This window comes from Nesoenas mayeri (genome assembly GCF_963082525.1).
Source record: "Nesoenas mayeri genome assembly, chromosome: 5".
Taxonomy (NCBI): domain Eukaryota; kingdom Metazoa; phylum Chordata; class Aves; order Columbiformes; family Columbidae; genus Nesoenas; species Nesoenas mayeri.
In genome coordinates, this window is record NC_137548.1 from 52,787,623 (window position 1) to 52,807,084 (window position 19,462).

General features: G+C 44.8%; 1 protein-coding gene across 1 annotated transcript; it reads right to left on the bottom strand.

Annotated features, from left to right (window-relative positions):
* Positions 1–1,019: 1,019 nt before the first annotated feature.
* TH (tyrosine hydroxylase) lies at positions 1,020–18,771 on the bottom strand (the record flags this gene model as incomplete). The annotated part of the gene is made up of 13 exons (XM_080345851.1): positions 1,020–1,179; positions 4,092–4,225; positions 4,400–4,495; positions 5,092–5,148; positions 5,445–5,514; positions 5,647–5,782; positions 6,183–6,328; positions 7,316–7,366; positions 9,143–9,210; positions 9,427–9,515; positions 10,305–10,479; positions 13,956–14,165; positions 18,682–18,771. The coding sequence occupies 13 exons, from the start codon at positions 18,769–18,771 to the stop codon at positions 1,020–1,022; spliced, it is 1,482 nt and encodes a 493-aa protein (XP_080201977.1).
* Between the last annotated feature and the right edge of the window lie 691 nt (positions 18,772–19,462).

Here is a 19,462-nt window from a genome sequence, read left to right on the forward strand (position 1 = left end):
CACGTGAATCCCTCCCTAAAAACTGGCAGAGACACCAAGGGCCCCACTCATTCTGCAATAACCAATAAACTCAGGACACCAAGAGGCTGCCGAAGCTGCCCAGGGCCACCAGCATGCAGGAACATCGACAGCTATGACTGGTATCTGCTGTGAAGGATGGCAGCGGGGCTCTTGAGCACTCCCTGCTGTGGGAGCTTTTAAACAAGGGGTTGAAGGCAGTGCCCATGCTCTGGTTCAGGGTGGCCAGGGCTGGCTCTGTGGTGCTTGTACTGGGGAGGATACAAGTAGATCAGGGCTGCTCTAAGCCAGACAGGCAACTCCTGGCTTAGGTTAATTTAGAGGTTCAGGGAAGCTACAATGCTTATTACAGCCTGGTAGGGTGGTGCAGCTCAGGGGTTCATGCCTAAGCATCCCCTTGTGTGAGACCCGAGGGGAGGCTGGGAGATTAAATTTTAAACCTCATAGGGTTGGTGCAGGCTTCTGGAGCAGCTCTGCATTTCCAAAATATACAAGGCTGCAAGACGCAGGAGATAGTGGGTTCTGACGGTCCCTCATTAAGTTGCTATAGGAGTTGCTTTGGGGCTATAAATACAGGTGAATATATGCTCTTGAATGGCAAAATAGAGATTTTTCTCTTTTCTTTTTTTTTTTTTGTTTGTTTGGTTTGTTTGTTTGTTGTTGTTTTGGGGGTTTTTTTAGGTTTTTTTTTTTTGTTAGATGAAAGCTCTTGACTTCAAATTTGTAGCCTGGCCATGCTTTTGGTCTGTGCTAAGCCTCTTCCAGCAGTCAGTAGAAAAGCTACCCAAAAAGTCATCAGGCGTTGGGTCCATCACTCTGCTCTCCTCTGAGCTGGCCGTACTTACAAAACTGGGAAGCTGCTGGGGTCACGGGGTGACAGGCAGCAGTGTAAATGTTTGGAGAAGACAGGTAGGAGTTATCAGCTTGGAACTAGGTGAGGGCAGAGCAGGTGGTTTGGGGGCTGTGAGGGAAGAGAGGAAAGAAAGACCCCAGTTCTCCTATTAACTGATAACATTGAGCGCGTTAATCAGCGAGTGAAGCTCATCCCTTACACTCTCCAGGGAGTGACAGATCGTCTGAGGGCTGTCCAGGAGCTCAATGCTGTGGGTGTAGGGCTCGTATTTCACCGAGAAGGGCCGCTTGATGTGTGCCGCGTAGTTCCTGCAAGGAGAGGGGTGAGAGGGCTTGGTACAAGAGAGGAGTCCTGAGTCTCCCTCCTGCCCATCACTACTTACCCAGGTCACAATGAGTTAATGCCTTCTCTAGGCAGTTTCTAGGTTAGCACAAAAGCTCTGCTTTCCCACCTTTCCAGACCTATAGCAGTAGTTGAGATCTCTCCTGTTCAGCAAGGAAGACCATGTGTCTGATTGCAGGTTTCTGTGAGCTGAACACATGGGCTTGCATCGAATTGGAGGATGCACTGTACTGGTCACCTCTGTGGCCATCACCAGGCATCCTCTACTTTAATTTATGTTTTGCTTTTTTGAAAATGCCAAGGAGATTTAGAAGCTAATTGCAGGGAAAGCCCATGGTATTATAGCATTATATTCCTAAATCCTTTCTGACATTCATTTATTGACTAATCTCTGCTTGGGGAGGGGAGAACTAGCTGCAAGCCATATTAAGAATAGATTTGACAGACTGCAGCTCAGGCCTGGGAAAAAGGATGGAAATAACATCACCAGAGCTATGTGCTTGAGCAAAGTTGCACTACTGGACCCAAAGTCGACTAGAGTCTAGATCTCAGTGATGAACCTGACTTTACCTGAGACCTCTCAAAAGCAAGACCTTGCTGCTGTCTTTCTAATGGAGAAGTGCATGGTCAAGTAAAAATAAATCAAGGGTAAGATTTCTCCAAAGCTGCTCATGTTCACCTCCAACACTAAGATTTGTACACTCGACAAAGTAGGGTTTAGTGGCTATGTAAATATGAACCTGGGAATCTAGATGTAGGTGCTCATGGCTATAGTGTTTTGCTGGAAAGGCCTGGGCAAATAAACAGACAAACAGCACTAGCAACAGGCATTCTTCTCACCTCTGCTGAGGCTTCACCCCTTCACTCCTGAATTGCTTAGCTTAGGGTACCCTCTTGTGGCTACCGCGGGTCTGCTCGGGTGCAGGGCTCGCGGAAGAGCATCCCATTCTCGGGGAGATGCTCCTCTGGCTGCTACTGAAAGCCGCGGAGAAGCCTAGTCCTGGATCGCCAGGATTTGGAGGAAAATACCAGACAGGGCCTAGAGGCAACATGGCCAAAGCCGCAGGCTTGTGCTTGCAGGGAGCTGCCATGCTTGCAGGGGAAACAAACAAAACACAACAAAACAAAAACAAAAACAAACAAACAAAAAATCAAACCTGCAAACAGAGGGGTTTTCTGTCCACCTCCTAAAATACGTGGCTTATCTCAGTTCTACCAGGCAAGGTCCAGCACACCTCGCTTATTTAATGCCATCAGCCACAGTGATGACTCACAGCACATCTTCTAATGGTTAGAAACCTGCCCTCCAACACGGGTGTCTTCACCTGACACCTTTTTGAAGCATTTAAGTATGACATGAGTGCCTGAAAGGGCACTGAGAGTGTGCTCAAAGTTTTATTTCTGGGAAAAGAGGCTTTTCTTGAGAGGTAACACTGACAAACAGGTCTATGGTGGCAGCTGCCAGTAATGAAAAAAATATAGATGTTTTAATGTTTTCACTACTAAGTAACATCTGTGTGGTCTCTGAGCTCTTTAAAGAGGATCATTTCCAGTGCTTGTCACTGTCAAAACCCTCTAGCCTAATCTTGGATGTGTGTGTGGTATATTTTTTTCCTTTTTAAATGCAAGGAAATGACTCATGAGGCAACAGTTGTGGGTTTTTTTAAAGCAGCCTAGTGTGTGTGAGAGGACAGGCTCTCCAGGTGCTTGCTTTTGAGCAGCTGGACTCTGAGTTGTACGAATGGTGCAAGTGGGGTAATAAAAGCAGAAATTGAAATATAGCAGTCCTCACCACATTATTTATATGAATTACCCCATTTGCAGGAAATGCAAAGTCATATACATTGTGTAATACTTCGTTTCATCCTACCCCTTTCCTATGCTAAGACAAAATGGTATAGGCAAAGTTTTCCTCTGTTGGTCAAATGTTAAAGGACTGAGCTTTCCTTCTTTGGGCAATTCTGAATATTGTCCAAGACAATTCTCTTCTGAATAGATGTCCATGGGTAGAATTGCCTCTCTCCATTCTATTTGCAGTCCCATGGGATAGGGAAACTCAGTTACCGTGGTGGGATGCTGTCTGAGTTCTGCTAGTCCAAGTTAACCAGCCTAGGAAACAAATGTTCCTTTTTTTTTTTTTTCCCCATGGTTAAAACTATTCACACCAAGCAAATATTTTTTTGTTTGTGTATGAGCTACTAATGATGCTATGGATTTTTTTGCTAGTTGAATGATAAATGGGTAAGTTGCCCAGCAGCTGCTCATAAAGTCAAATGTCTCTCTGCACCCTAAATGCCACCATTTCGAGCAGCTCTTCAACCCTGTCCTAAAACTTTCACCCACAGAGCCAACTTTCACATGATGCAGAAGTTTGTGTTTTAGGACACATGCTGGTCGGTGTTCTTGTGAGGGACAGCCAGTACCTGACCTGAATCATTTGGCCCTTCCGCATCAAGGAAATAGAGAGGATCCTGGTGAGTGCTTTGGGTCTCCAATTTCTGGACCACCAGCCCTCAAGTTTGTTGCTTGACATCACCAGGGAACTGAAGATAATCTGTAACTCCTTCCTATGAGAACTAAGGAGACAAGCTAGATTTATCTTTCTCCCTCAGTCTTTTCTCCACAAGTGCCTCCATCCCACTCCTCCACACCCAAGCCCTTGAGTCTAGGATATTTTGGGGGATTCTGGGGCAAATCCGAGGGGCGGAGGCTGGACCCTGTGGGAGCTGGAGAATCACTTTACTTGGACAGACCTGACAACAGTTTTCAGAGTACTTCTGAGACCTTGAACTGAAAGCAGCCATGGTGCCAAGCCCCACTTCAATATATTATAGCTTCATTTCCTTTTCTTTGGATCTCCCTCACAACCCAGTCCTACCTCAGTTTATTTTTTGCATCACTGAAGCTCTCAGACACAAAATACACAGACTGGTAGTTCTGGTCCTGGTAGGGCTGAACAGCAGCAGCATCAGGGTCGAAGTCCCTCACCTCTGGTTCATCTGACAGGGAGTGCTATGGACACAGCAGAAAAATGCCAGAATAAAATTAAGAGGATCATAGAGCATGTATGTGATAGACAGAGATGAAGAACAGATCAGGTAAAGTCATTGGATCTTTGCGGAGGAGGAAGGTGTTTGCTACACAGGATCTAGAGCAGAGAGAAAGGCAAATTATGCTGGGACTTACTATTAGCTCCCCATATGAAGACAGAAGCCCAGCTCCATAGGCTTTGATTATCCCATTCTGTCTGCAGAGTCCAAACTCCACTGTAAACCAGTAAAGCTGTGAAAGGAGAAAAAAAAAATGCATAGGGAACACAGCTTCACCTCTTCATCTCCCTGTCACTTCTGAGCACTTGCATAGCAGCCAGGGTCTAGGCTTGTTTAAATGAGCGGGTGCCTGGCACATTGTTCTCTTGCCTTACCCTGTACCCATCACTGCCACAGCAAAGTGCTAAACTAAATTGCTGCCATGCCAGGAAGAGACAGAAACTGAGTCCCCAGGCTGGTCCCCTGCACACCTGGCCATTGCATAGGCTGCCATTCAGTGCCCTTGGAGCAGGATGGGTCACCTTGCAAAGGGAGAGCCAAAGGAAGTGGATGTCATTTAATCCCTTCCCAAAGAGTCCCAGCAGTGCTGTTGCTAGAAATACGATACTTCATGATACTCTAGTGCCTGAGAAAATTAGGTTTATGTGCAAGTGAGCTCCTCTGTTTAACTATGCTCTGCACAATCACCATGAAAGCAGGGCTGGGGCTGCTCAGGTAGGTGCTCTGAGCCTGCGGATCTGGGGAGACTAGGCTGGATTAGTCCCCCCGATACCACAGAGATGCTGCTGGAGGGGTTGAAGACCCCACCCAACAGAGAGGAAAACTTACAGTTGCAAGTTTCTCGATTTCTTCATCAGTTGCTCCCAGAGATGCCAGCCCAATGTCCTGGGAAGAGAAGGGAAGGAGTGAATGTCAGGATAGATTTGGTCTGAGGGCCTCTGTCTTACTGCCTTGAGACAACACATATTGTTGCCCTGCACTGCCATGCATCTGCTGAGGATTCATCGTGCTTAGACTAAAACTGTTTTGCTGCAGAGCCTGATATTTTTACTCTATATTCTCAGTCAATCACTAGGTCTCCTCAATATTGTTTTTAATATAAATACATCCTAGAACAATAAATGCTTAGGTGGTGAGACTGTGGTTGGCTTGGGTTCCCACCTCATGCTCTTCGCCCTTACCTGAGAGAACTGGGCAAACGTCTTGTCAGCCAGCATTGGGATGTGCCCCAGCAGCTCGTGACAGCAGTCCCTGCCAATGCCCAGGGGAAAGGTGGAGAACGCAGTCAGCAGCAGACAGAGTTTGCCCATTAGGGAGAAGGTTAGTTGCTGGCCAGGTGAGATGCCCAGGCAGCGGAGGTGACTGGGGCTGGGTGATACTCACGGCTCGGGAGAGTGCATGGGTGAGGACGCATGGCGGATGTACTGCGTGCACTGGAAGACACGGAAGGCCAGGCTGGCGAGGAAGTCCCGCGCTGACAGCAAACCAGCCACTGGCCGGAGCTGGAAGCCAGTCCTCTCTGAAACAGCACAGATCATCTCTGCAGGGGCTATGCTGGTGCCCCGTGTTCCCCGCACAGAGAGCAAAAACATCAGTGCTAGAAACTAAAAGGTTTCTGGTGTGTCAGGCCTAGTCTTTCTGCTCCTGCTAGGGAGCAGTATCTGTTCTTTAGATGCCCAGTGGGATCATTTGACTGTGGCTTTGACCTTCAGTTGCAGCCCACTGTGTTTAGCTGCAGTCTCCACTGCCTAGGGTCTACTCCTGTCCTCTGTGGGCAATACACAAGCCTCCAGCAGCTCTCCTCCCAGGTGTCTGCCCACACACTCTTCCTTCAGGTTCAGTTTTCTTGGCTCTAGCTGCCACCACCATGCTGGAGCCCTGGGAGAACGTGGGCCGGGGTGCTTCAGGCTTGTACCCACCTTTTAGGAAGCGGGAGACCTCTTCCAGCTGAGGGATGTTGTTCTCATTGTAGCCACAGAATTTCTCCAGTAGGCTGAAAGCTTCGAGGTACTCCTTGCAGGCGTGGGTGGGGTATAGAGTCTTCAGGGTGCTATACACCTCCTTCCTTCAGGACAAGAGATGGCAGACACTCAGTGGTTTGTTGTGTTTAGTCCTCTCCTGTCCTCTGGTTATACACTATCAAACCTCTAGATTTCTTGTCCTTTCTCCACCACTAAGTCTATGTCTGTGTGTGTTGATATGTAAACATACAGACACACATTAAAATGAGCCTGCAAAGTCAGCAGCTGTATCTGCACAGAACTATTTTTGACCTTGAAGGTCAGAAGGTTGTATAAAATGTATTAACTGGTATTAAAATATTCCCTGTAGGTTACCTCCTGAAGTTGTACTATGAAGACAGTCAACATAACCAGGAGATGGCCTTGTTTAGGAGCCTGTGCACTCAGCTCATATAAGCTGGCCGGCCTTGTTTTCAGAGACACTCCTGCAGCAATACTGCTGGAAATAAACATGTTCAAAGTAAGTGTTTTCATGAGTGGGGACAGCAAGGTACCCTCCAGATATTCACCATGGGCCTCATACTTCTTTCTGCAGCTATGATAACTGCCCTTTGGAGGCTGCTACTAAGCCAGGTGCTCTTGGAGAGGCAGGACTCCAATTTATCTACCTCACTCTCTGGGGAGGATCCTTTGCAGGAAACTCCTGGGGGATGCAGCGTGAAAGTGCTCTTGGTGCAACCCCAAGAGTGGAAGAGACAGAGCATCACTGTTTTGGATGTAGACTAGACTAGACTAGACTAGACTAGAAATGTCCTGAGTTGGAAAGGACCCACAAGAATCAACAAGTCCAACTCCTGTCCCTGCATAAGACAACCCCAAAATTCTCACCTTGTGTTTGAACTTATCTCCTGAATGCAGTTGCTACCAGAAAACACCATGCATTGAGTTACTGCTTTTTGTAACAAGACATTAAGTGGGATGTTTGCACTGCTGATACATTTTTCAAGAGGTCACATCCTAACTGTTTAGGTTTTGATTACCAGCTTCTAGTGGTGAAGCAAATACGTGTCACAGATTAAATCAGTGCTCACCAGGTAGCAAGCTCCTCTGCCGTGTACTCCACATGAGGGATTGGGTCCCCACTGCAAGGCAAAGGCACCATTACTGACAGCAGCAGAGCACAAGCCAGGCTCCTCTTCCCTTTGAGAAGGAAGCACTTTGGAGAAACTCTGCATGTCAGTCGCTCTTCTTAAAACCAAACAGGGGGGTGAGAGGAGAGACAAATCTTTAGTATTGGGTCAGTTGTACAGGTGCAACAAACACATAAACACAGAAAAAAGCATTAGTCTAGCAAGAGGTTATAAGTGAATAAGGGATGAACTTAGATGAGTTATGCTTAGTAGGCATAACACTAAAAAAAAAAAATAAAAATTAAAGTTTTCACTGGAAAAAGAAAAGAAACTTTGTGTGAAAAAAAAGTAATTTCATGTGCCTGAACTTCAAGGGTCTGATGGCTTCAAGACTGAATCAGTGGCAGGGAAATAAAAGCAGCGAATAAGGAAAACTAAATACATTTGAACTGCAGGAAAATATATTGTCAGTAAGACTAAGGGCACAAAGACAGAAAATCTTAATGCTGTTGTAAGTGGGAATTAAATAAGACTGACACTTCTGCCTTTTCTGCATCATAATTAGCAATTCTTTTTCCTGAATCTTTCTGTTCTGTATTTGAACAAATAAGATATTCACATATTACAGCAATAAAGCATAGTTCTTTTTCCATTAACAGCCTGAAGGGATGCTACACAGGGGCTCATAAATGCCAATTTGCAGATGAGATGTGAGAGAAGACATCTTAAATGGGTGCATCATCTTAGGAGAGTATTTTTTCCTGTGTCCCTCAGGACTCCCCTGCTGACATAGTGACTTTCTGTGCATTTAGTATTAGTACAGGATAAAAACATCAATGTCTATATCCTGGGCTTCAAATCTGCAAAGAACATGGAACCTAATAAAGCAGAAAGCCATTCTGGGATCACCCTAGTTCCAGGAGTAGCTCAAGAAGGTGACCCATATAATTTCCATAGCCTGCTTTCATATGTCTCACTACAAAAATCTACATTTAAAGTCCTGCTCGGAGAGAGAGATGCTATGGTGAAAGGCAGTATTACTGAATAGTATCTAGGAAATATTTTACAAACCAGACTGAATACTAGAGTTCAATTTGATGTTGTAGTGAAGAGGCTGAGTGCTATTACTGCATATATCAGAACAGAAGTATTAAGTGGGAGTACAAGAGATAGTCTTAAATCTATATAAGACAATGATGAGACCATTACTGGAATCTATTTAATTTATCAGAGAGAGTTAGGAGGTGAACAATTCAGTCTATAAATACCTTCATAAACAAAACAAAACAAAAAATGAAAGTCTGATAGCAGAATTCAATCTAATAGATGAAAGGCATGTGTGATCTATTGGGTGAAAGCCAAAGCTAACAAAGTTCAGTTTAGAAATAAATGCTACATTTTTTCACAGGCAGGATAATGAACCACTGGAACAAGTTTTCTGGGCATGTGGTAGCTTTTTCAGTACTTGAAACACTGAAGTCGGGATTAGATGTCATCCTAAGATGTTACAATTCAAAATGAAGTTGGACATCTCATGGAATTATGTGTGGCTTTTGTTATGCAGGAAGTTTATTCAGGTTTTATCAATGTACGAATTAATGACCAGAGACATTTTTTAGTTAACAAGAAACCCAAATACATAGAGAGAAGAGGCACACAAAAAGAGCTGGCAAGGCTGAATGGGGAGACAAAATGTAAAAGACGTCTCATGTAAGTAGCACAATGAGTTCCCAACAGGTTGCATTGGCATGGCATTATCCCCACATGGATGTTAGGAAAGAGACTTACTGCTTATAGTGAAAAGCAATTTCTGCTATTGATTTCCTTCTCTGGCGATATACTTGGTCAGAGTAGCCCTGTGATGACAAACAGGAACAGAGACAAGATTTTTATTCAGTTACTAAAACTTGTCACCCAACAAAGTTCATCACTGGCTGGAGGAACTTCTTTCCTGGTGGTGACTGCACTATAGTTCCCTGATCAGCTGAAATAATAGGTGTTCTCCAGGTGTCTGCTTCTGAGGGAAGGCTCAGGACTCCCACGTGAGTATGTGGCCACACAGACTAACTCACCGGGTGATCCAGATCCAAGTCAGGGTCAAACTTGGTGACCAAATGGTGGCACTTGTCCAATTCACAGATTTTTCTGGGAAACCAGTGAACTGTGGGGAAAGAGAAAGATAAAAACTAGCTGCGGAAGTGAAGATGGAGCATCCCCTGCTGAGTAGTGAGCTTGAATAACATACATCTGACCTGGTGTACCAAATGCACACACACAGTATCACAGGACACAGCTGTTCCTTCTGGGAAGTAGTCCCACACTCTCAGCACTCCTATCCTCGAGTCAGGTCTAATGCCATGATCTCCATTTCATTACTTCCCTGCCTATCTGTCAGCAGAGTATTTTGCGAAAAATGTAAACAATAAGATGAAAATTGAATTTTACTTGAAGATTCCAGACTTCACATTAAAAACAAATCCAGAGGTCCAGCTGATCATAGAGTAGTTGCTGCAGATCTCTAGGGATATTTTACAGTAAGAATCACCTGTCTTATGAACAGGATGGCATGGGGGGTGTCTTGTAATTTAGTGGTAGATCTGTACAGGGTTCCTGACACATAGTTAGGAAACTACTTTACATTTATAATAAAAAACAGTAGTAGGCATGGAAAACTCTGGGACAGGTGTGAACAAAACATGAAATTTCATCATCTATTTCTATTTTTTCAATCTGGTGACAGAAGAACTGTCTATGGACTCTGCAGTCAGTTGAGAAATGGGCAAGGAGGGAAGTGCCTTTCAGGATTCAGGTGTCCCAGAGGCACTCTTTTCTGATTTGCTCAAATTCAGTACATGGTAGCCCTTCCGCTTTTCTGGGAATAACAAAATCTCCACCCTGTCTCTACAGCTCAGCCTGTCCACAAAACTGTAACAGCTTCTAAGTTACTTACATTTGTCTTCCTTAGTGGTCCTCACATCTTCTGCTACCCTCTTGATGGAGCTAATGAAAGTATTGAGGTCAGAGCTGTGTACTTCACAGCGCACAAAGTACTCCAGTTCAGCAGTCCCTTCACGGGGCTTTCGGCTAAGCCTGGTCTCCAGGTGGTGAATTTTGGCTTCAAATGTCTTTTAGGACATGGAAAAGGAGAACAAAAACATTAAACAATACTTGAAACACCTGCCGGTACTTCCCAAAGGTGCCCATATGGATACATTTGGGAGGGACAGCCCTTTGTATTTTTCTTCTACTTCCCCTCCCTTGGGATAAACACACTTCTCCTTAATTTCACTGTTTTTCCTTCTTGCACAGACAACCAGTGAGACTGGCCAACAACTATCAACAGAAGACTTCCACAGTGGCAAAGAAGATCGTATCAAGCGGGGAAACTGATGTGGCAAAACACCACCTCCCATGACCCCCTTTCCATCCATCTCTCAGTTGAGGTGAAGGCGTTTTGGGGCTGGTTTGGGGTTATGGGGCGGGGCGGTAACGTGCAGGGGTGGGCGCTGCGCGGGCACGGGCAGGCGGCGCTGGCCGCGGTGCTGAACTGGCGGGGCTCGACGGCAATTTGGGGATCGCTATCAGAGCTGGGATCATTCAGGACCATTATTAGAATTGACCATCCCCAAATAATAAGAAGGAGACAAGATGGAGTCTATAGTCTTCCAAAGGGCCCTAGTAGATTTGTGGATATTTTCTCAGTGAAAACTGGCAGTACAAGCACAAATCCCTGGGCGGCAACCCAACCTTCCCAATGTATCTGTGAGATCTTTGGTAGAGGAAGGGACATGATTTCTTTTGTTAATTGGAGGCAAAAAAGAGAAGAAGGAACAGATGCGACGCCACAGGTAAATTAAATTTAGGCCTGTGTTTTTGAATGTACCTACCAATTTCTCTATTACATTGTCGCCTCAACAATCAATGCCTTTGCATTAATCTGTCAGCTGTGATTGCATTACCTATGCTTTGGCTGCATGAAACACATATAGCAGAGGGAAACCAGCTTCCCTGCAGCCTGGTTCATGATGAGGCAAATGTCATTATGCCCGTCTGCTTTCATATCTTGTACCTGCATTGCCAGAGGGATCTGGGAAATGAATCTTCCTCTGCTGTGGCTTGACATGCTTGTCTTTTTATTATATTTAGAGCCCTCTCTGTGACAAGCTCAAAGAGCCCTTTTTTTTTATTTTTTTTTTTTTTTTTTACCAGAAGAGATCTTGATGAAGTAAGTAAATTGCTCCAGGAAGAACAAAATAATATTTGAATATAAGCTGCCCTTGTTTCTTGCTTGATGTTTTAGAAATTGTTTAGATTATAGACTCTAAATGCAGTGTAACAGAAAATATACCAAGTACAAGAGCCTACATTTCAATATTTCATACCCGCTAAGCAGTGTATTGCATCTGAAATGTTACACTGATGGATTTTTCATGCCTTATCTGGCAGCTGTGCACTTTTAGGAAGGAGACCTCAACCATGGCAATGCTAAGGCTTTTGTCTGACAAGCTTGTCTTTGGGATTCTTTCAGTTTTGATACAAGAACAATATGTTTCCCAGAAAACAGCTTTTCTTGCAACAGTCCTCCTAGAGAAGATGCAAGATATTTTGTAATTTCACCCAAAGTGTGGTGGAGCACTGAAACAGGCTCCCCAGGGAGGTGTCACAGCCCCAAGCCTGACAATGTTCAAGAAGAGACTGGACAACACCCTCAGACAAATGGTATGAACTATGGAGTTGTCATATACAGGGACAGGAGTTGGACTCGATGATTCTTGTGGGCCCCTTCCAACTTAGGACATTCTATGATTCTATGATTTTGTAATTGCTGAAGGTCTTGAACACTTTTCATAAGATTAGCAGAGATAGCACTACTTGGGTGATGAATAGCTAGAATGCCTACATTTTCAGGTAAATACTTATCACCAAAACACACTTTTTATGTGTTTACAGCTGTTAGGCAGTGGGTTTGCTGTACAGTGTTTCTGGTGATCTGTTTTCACCCCACAAGTGGTGGCATTTCATGGGGAAGGTGTTCTATAATTATCATGTGTATTAATATGTGAGCTAGCAGCATGCCCTTGTGATGAGAAAGGCCAACCACATACTTAATTGTAGTAGCAAGACTGCAGACAACAGGTCAAGGGAAGTGAATCCTCCTCTCTATCTGGGATGACAGAGACCACATCTGGAGTACCATGTCCCATAGAAGAAAGATATTGATGCGTTGTAGCAGTTATAATGGATGGCTGCCAAGATGCTCATGGGGCCAGAGCATAATGTTATATGATGAAAGACTGAGGAAATTGGATTGTTTCAGCCTTAAGAAGTGAAGGGGTAGGGAAGATTGAGTCACTGTCTACTAGTACTGGTGGGAGGATGTAAACAACACAGAGATTTGTCTCAAAAGTATACAGTGGGAAACAAGAGGCAATGGGCTCAAGCTGGAAGCAAGAACATTGGGAAAAGAAAAAAAAAAAAAAAAACAACAAACAACCAAACAAAAACCAAACAGATAAAATCTTTTTATAACGTATGCTGTCAAACACTGCTCAAGGGGTTCAAGGAGACTGTGGGATCTCAAGCTTGGTGATTTTCAGCATGCAACAGACATGTCCCCGAGCAACCTGCTGTGACTGGATCTGCTCTGAACAGGAGGTTGGACTAGAGACCTCCAGGGGCCCCTCACAATCCATGTGACTGATTAACAGGAACAAATTGTCCTCTCCCCACTGAAGTCAATGAAATTAAACTGCTGTAGATAAAACATGGCTCAGAACCTCAGTTTGCAAAGCACTTTTGAATCCTTCTGGATGAAAATATACTACATAAATGCAAGTTGTCATATTTTGATTACTGTTTAAATAGTCAGCGCTTATCTCAGTCTTTCCATTCATGGTAATGAGATCCTAGATAATGCAACGTTATATTGCTGGCTCAGGGGAAAATTCTCAATTAGTTACCAGTTTTCCTTGATACTAAAACCATATACAGGTTGCATCTCGGGGGGGAACCAACAGAACCGTTAACATGTGAATCAAACTCATCCCTTAAGTAGGAAGCTAATTTTGAAATCATTATGTAGGTTTTACACCCAGAGTGAAAGTTGTTCCTGTAACCCTTTGAGCAAATAACTGTGGCAATACCATTCAGAGACTGCCAAAGCCTTGACCCACAAGCAGGGCAGGTTTGGTCTTTAGCCACAAAGGGCACATGGTATGTTTTGAATATGGGATCAGAGCCCTGCACATCAAGTTGAAGTGCTGAGCAGTAGCAGGAACTGTCAGAGCATTGTACAAGCCACAAGGATGTGGATTGTGGGTGTGAAACTGTGTGGTTGGCTCCAGTAATTAAGTGAAGTTAAACCCAGAGCTTAACAGCCCTACCAGACAGAGACATGATGCATTCCTAGTGATGGAAAGTGAGGCCACACCGGGGCACAAGTAAGGCATGACTGTGGGGACATCAGACAATTAAACGATAATTGGCAGTAGCCAGACCTAGTCTGGGTCTTCTTTAGCTGACTGAAGTGATATTTCTTACAGAACAGCCAGGAAATGTGTAGTGTATTCCTTGATTGCAATACAACAGTTTGGGTACTCACCTCAAATACTTTAAATGCACGGGATAGTGGTGAAGTCTTGGTTCCTTTGAGCATGAAGAAGAGGTTCAGCATGGCTCTCCCATCCTTCTCCTCAAAAACAATGGTCTCCGTAGACTCTGTGGCATCAGAGGCTGCAGCTGCAGCTGCAGCCTCTCTTTCCTTCCTGGCATCTTCAATGAGGCTTTGGCGTCTACCAATGAACCGCGGAGACTGAAGGCAGAACAGAAATAAATAACACTTCTGATAGAGCTGTAGGGGAGATCAGAGGCAACACTGGTAGCTGGGTGAGGTGTGACAAATGTGCCTCAGCAGAGAAAGGAAGGTTGGTCTGACTTGCCTGGCTTTGTAGAGGAACATCTGGTAATGAGTACTGAGGCTTAAGAATTGAACTTTTAGAAATGTTCATGTTTAGGAAAAATCTGTGTAAAATATTATTGTAGCATGATAAGAGAGTGGGCTTCACCCCTCACTTTCCCTAGCAACAGTTTTCAATATCCTTCAAAAAATAAAAATGAGGAACAATCTTACACAGTTTTCAATGTCTGCTGAACTCAAGAGAAGAGGCATTAGATTAACATCTGAGAAAAGATACACTATGAGGGACAGCTGAAGCCCACAGCTGTGGTCAGGCCCAGAAACATTAACCGTTTGCAGGTATATTAGCAGGGCAGCTTAGCTAAACTTCTTCCAGTATCCAACGTGACATTTTCTTCTGACATTAAGTTGATGCTTGCCCATTGAAGTGTAATTGGAACCACATCCATATACACCAAAAAATAAACTCCTCCAACCAATCTATGGGTTTGTTTTGTCCCAAGAAACTCCTGCAGGTTTCTGTTACTTCGAATTGCACCTAAAATGCTGCAACACTGTGCCTGGGATCATGTTAGGTCACTTGTTTGTATTTATAGTGAGCTACAAGCTATTTCCATCACTACTGTTTCTTTTGTTATACAAATAGCTCATATACTAACTTATTTGTTCCTGGTCTTTTTACAACCAGGTTTCCATTTAGAGGTAGCTCAGCTGTTTCCCATTTTTGGTGTTCAATGCCCAAACTACATGACAAACTCTCAGAACTTGGTAAAAGAAACATTTTACCAAGGAAGGAGCAGCATATAAAGCCATCTAGCATCTGCATACAGAGGGAGACAAGCCAAAGTTTTCCCTCTGATTACACTGAAAATATTTGGAAAATATCTTCCCTACCTTGTGAAAATTTGGATAATGTTTTCCTTTCAAAAAGCCTGCTTGAATACTAAGCCCATTTTCTCTCTGATTTTGAAAGCCTACCATCAGTAACTAATGTTTCCTGTGAAAATCCTCTCGGACACTTTAGTGGTGTAAAGCTGACATTTTAAATGCAGCCTGAGAAATACTGCATGTTTAGGTGCCAGCCCACACATTTCTATACAGTTGTTTTTTAATAAAGACGCCCTTCTGAAATTGTATTTGCTGATCCTCAACCCCTTTATTCCTTGTGGCACAGAAAAACTCCTTCTAACAAATAAGCACATATGGCTGCTTGTCTAAACTGAAAGTATTCATGCCCTAAGAGGAAGACATCTAATAAGTATCCTCAGCCATAACTTTTACAAGCTTGTGAGCATCTGCTCAGCTCTAAGCGTGTGTTTTATATTGCTACTGTGTTTGAAACTAAGCTGGTGTTTACTTTAAAGTGCCTGCAATAAGTAGGGCAAACAGCCTTGTGCTAGCCATGGTAACGGGGCTCTGCAATGGTCCCAAGCCAGGTAGTGTGTTAGCCAAGGATGTTTTACCACAGTGTGTCCCAAGGCGCAGAGGTGCAGCAGGATTTTACTTCTAGGGTGGAGAGGATGGAAATTAGACACCCGTGTTTAAGCTACAAATCAGGTTAAAATCTGAATAGGGGAGTCTAAATAGGATGTAGACTGATATGACTGGAAAGCTGCACTGGGAGCATCAGTTCCAACAAGTCAGACCTGTTAGCTAGGACTGGGTGACCCCTGGCAGGCAGGAGAAGCGGATTTTGGTCCCTGTCAAGGGGTCCTGGAAGCTGTTTAGTTCCACGCTGGCATGTTTTGGGTGGGTAAATCTAATAGATAGATAGATAGATAGATAGATAGATAGATAAATAAAAGGGTGAATTTTGCTTGGGAGAAGGGAGCTGGGAGGGGTCTGCCTGCCTGCCTGCCTGCCTATGCGCTCCCCATCTCATCGTCCTCTCCTCTGCCCCTCACATTTACGCTCATCAGGGTTTTACCTCCTTTTGCTGGAAATTAGGAATCTGGGATATAAACTAACCAAAATGATCTCCCATGACAGATGCCTTCCTTTCTTTGGAAGGTGCCGTTACATGGTATTTCCGAATTGTCTTGAAGACTAATTCCCTGAGTGTATATTTAGTTACAGTGTAAACTTTAATTCAATTTTGCAAAGTATTTATTTGCCTAACCAGGGCCTGATTCTGATACAGTCACTCACCTCTTAAGAAGTGTTAGTTTGTTTTTCCTTTTTTGAATTTGCTGCAGCTCAGAGTGCCCAGCCTGAGTAGTGTCATTAAAAGTACTGTGTTCTGAGTTAAAGTATTTTGGCTTTTTTTTTCCTAGCTCATGATGTGCAGTAAGCAGGAAGGACCATAAAGACTATTTCCCTCCCTGCAGTGTGGGGACAGTAATGACCCACCCCTGCTTCCCTAGGTGCTCCTTCCTGCTGGTTTGTCTCCAGCTGCCATCTCCTGCCTGGCTCTGTTTGTGTGCTCTGTAACCAAACCTTGCCCCAGTCGTAGTCTCGGGGTGCCTTTTAAAAACTATTAGCAGCAGAAAAACTGAATAACAAAATAATTTTCTGCAGTGTGAGTTTGGCGTTTGGCTGGCCCAGCTGACTTGTAAAATACCTGCTGGTGTAGATGAGTTCTGAGAATACAAAGGACATTTTTTCCCCACAGTTTGGACAGTTTCCCCTGCAGTGGGGTGCTGGTACCCAGGGTCAATGGCAAGAGAACACTTCAGAACACCTCAGACCTGCCAGAACTGCTGTGGTGGTGGGCAGAGACTGGGTGGCCAATTGCTCGTGGTCATACCAGGAACACGCACTGTCACATACAAATGCAGAGTCATGCCTCTTGCCTCGTACAAGCCAGTAAAATAAGTGATGGGATTGTGGAGAGTTTCTGTGCTAGGTGAGAGTAAAGGGCAAAGCAATTTGTGGAGCCTGCTTTCAGAGTGATCCTAACAGGGCTAGGGCTTTTTTTAAATTATTATTTTTTTTATGAGAACTTCCGTTCAAAGAAGGGATGCAGAGACAGGCTGAGGTTTTATGTCTGCCCCAGGCTGGATGAGCTGCTCACCCCAAGCAGGCTGCCACACTGCTGCCAGCACACCTGGTGAACCCAAAATCATTTAGTCCCTTTGTTCAGTGGTCCATTTCCCATCAAACACAAAGCAGCACTCCAGAATGTGTAATAACCAAGCACTCGTCCCTTCTCCAGACAGCAACAAGCGTCTCAAGTATCAATTTGATGAGCAGCCTGGAATATACTAGGTTTTCAAGAACCGCTTGAGTGTTCATTTTTTTGTTAGAATAAAAAGGAGTGTGAGAGGGAAGCCTTTCTTCATCTGCATTTATGAGAGAAAGCAAGCTTACTTCCTTGTTTCCTAAATGTTTCTGTTCCCTTCCAGCACACTCCACTCTACAAAACACCTCTTGCTGCCTATGTAGTGGCTGATTTTACTGAATCAGAGCACCACACAGGGTTAAGAGGAGAGTGGGTGAAAAAGGCAGTGTGTGTAGGGGAGGGAAACAGGGAGCTGTATAACTGCCCTGTTGGAGTCACCTTACAGACATCTGCCAAGCACATCTGCTCCCTAACCCAGCTTGATTCCCAGGTTTCCACCTGCTGAGCATCCTGAGGGGTCCCCTCCTGCTGCACTCACTGCCACGGGCTGCTCTGGATCCTGCAGGGCCATCCACAGCCTGGCCACATTCCTTACCCACAGGACTGTCCCATGCCAGGAGTCTCCAGGTTTCTCCTGCCTGTCCTGGCATTTGGGTTAGGAGGTGAAATGTCCCTGTCCCTACAGCCAGTCCAATGGGTTGGCCAAACTTGGCTTTCTAAAGACACTTGTCAGCTCAACAGGAAGTTTTCCTTGCCCTTCCCTGCCACATACAGACCTGGTGTGCGTAGAAGCACTCCCCAAGCTAAACCCAGGGCTGAGAACACACCAGGCAAGGCTGGGAACAGAAATGAGAGCGGGATGTGCTGAGAGAGAGTGAAACTGCGGACACAGCAGCAGTGAACAAACTGATTAAACTGCCTGTGCCTCGCACGTTGTCTGAAATAACAGATACACTTATTCATTATGCTGGAACAGGTGAAATCTCTGGAGTTTTTTGCCTTGAAATCAGGAGAGCATTAAGGTTTTCAAATTCCCTTTCACACTGGGGATTCCTTGTTAGTTCTGCCTTAGGTATACTACAGGTTATTTACCTTGCTTTTTGTTGCCAGCAGCGGGATGTTGCATTAGTTCAAGCTTTAATCTACCTATAAGTTTGCATTTCACATGTACCACTGTGTAGAGAGAACTGTTCAGGTAATTTCTCTTTGCCAGCCTAGAGGTGCCCATCTGGGGAATCTCCCACAAAGGCAGTGTTGGTCCATCTATCCCTCCCTGTCTCTGCGTATAGCTACAGGAGAGGCTGCAGTTTTTGGAAGAGAAGGGAAAGAAGCGGAGTAGCTTTGTCTTACCATGATGGCCTCAGCTTGCTTGGAGTCCAGCTCTGACACCGCCCTGCGGAAGCCTTTGGCTGCAGAGGTGGAGATGTTCGGGGTTGGCATCTTTGCTCTTCCACGAGCTCTGATCTCCGCTTTCCAGCTTCTTGCCAGCTTTTTATAGGGCAGGGCTGACGTCAAAGACTCTTTCAAATCTTCTCTCCCCCCGCCACCTCCTCATCACCACCTCCCTCCTTTCTCCCCCTCGGGCTGAGAGGAGGAGGGGACGTGAAGGAGAGAAACGTTTCTGTCCCATTAAATCTAATCACTACAAAGATTGCAGACACCCTGCCTTTGCAAATCAGACATTCCCCCCCACCTGTTTGCCTGCGCCCAAAAGATTTCTACTCTATTTTTTTTCCCTCCCTTCTTCTTGGTGGAATTCATTCTTGTGCTATGTTTCTGTCCAATACATTTGCTTTTCCAGTTTGGGAGGTATAAGAAAGGATTTTGATTTGTGAAAGGACCAAATAAAAGGAAGGAAGAGCCCTCTCTAGCCCTTTTTTCCCCCCTTGTTTGCCTTGTCATTGAGACAGTAAATGGATAGGAAAATAACACCGATTCCCCCAAGGCAGCTGTAGAACTGGATGCTTTTCTCATGTGCTCACCTCCCAAAGCCTGGCCCCTGCAGACACTGAGCATTTCGGCACTCTCCCACAGCCTGATGTCTTGGCTTGAGCATGTAACCCTGACAGCAGAATTGGGCCCCTTTAGTCCTCAGAGATGAAAAACACTTTAGAGAAAAAGAATGGGCAAA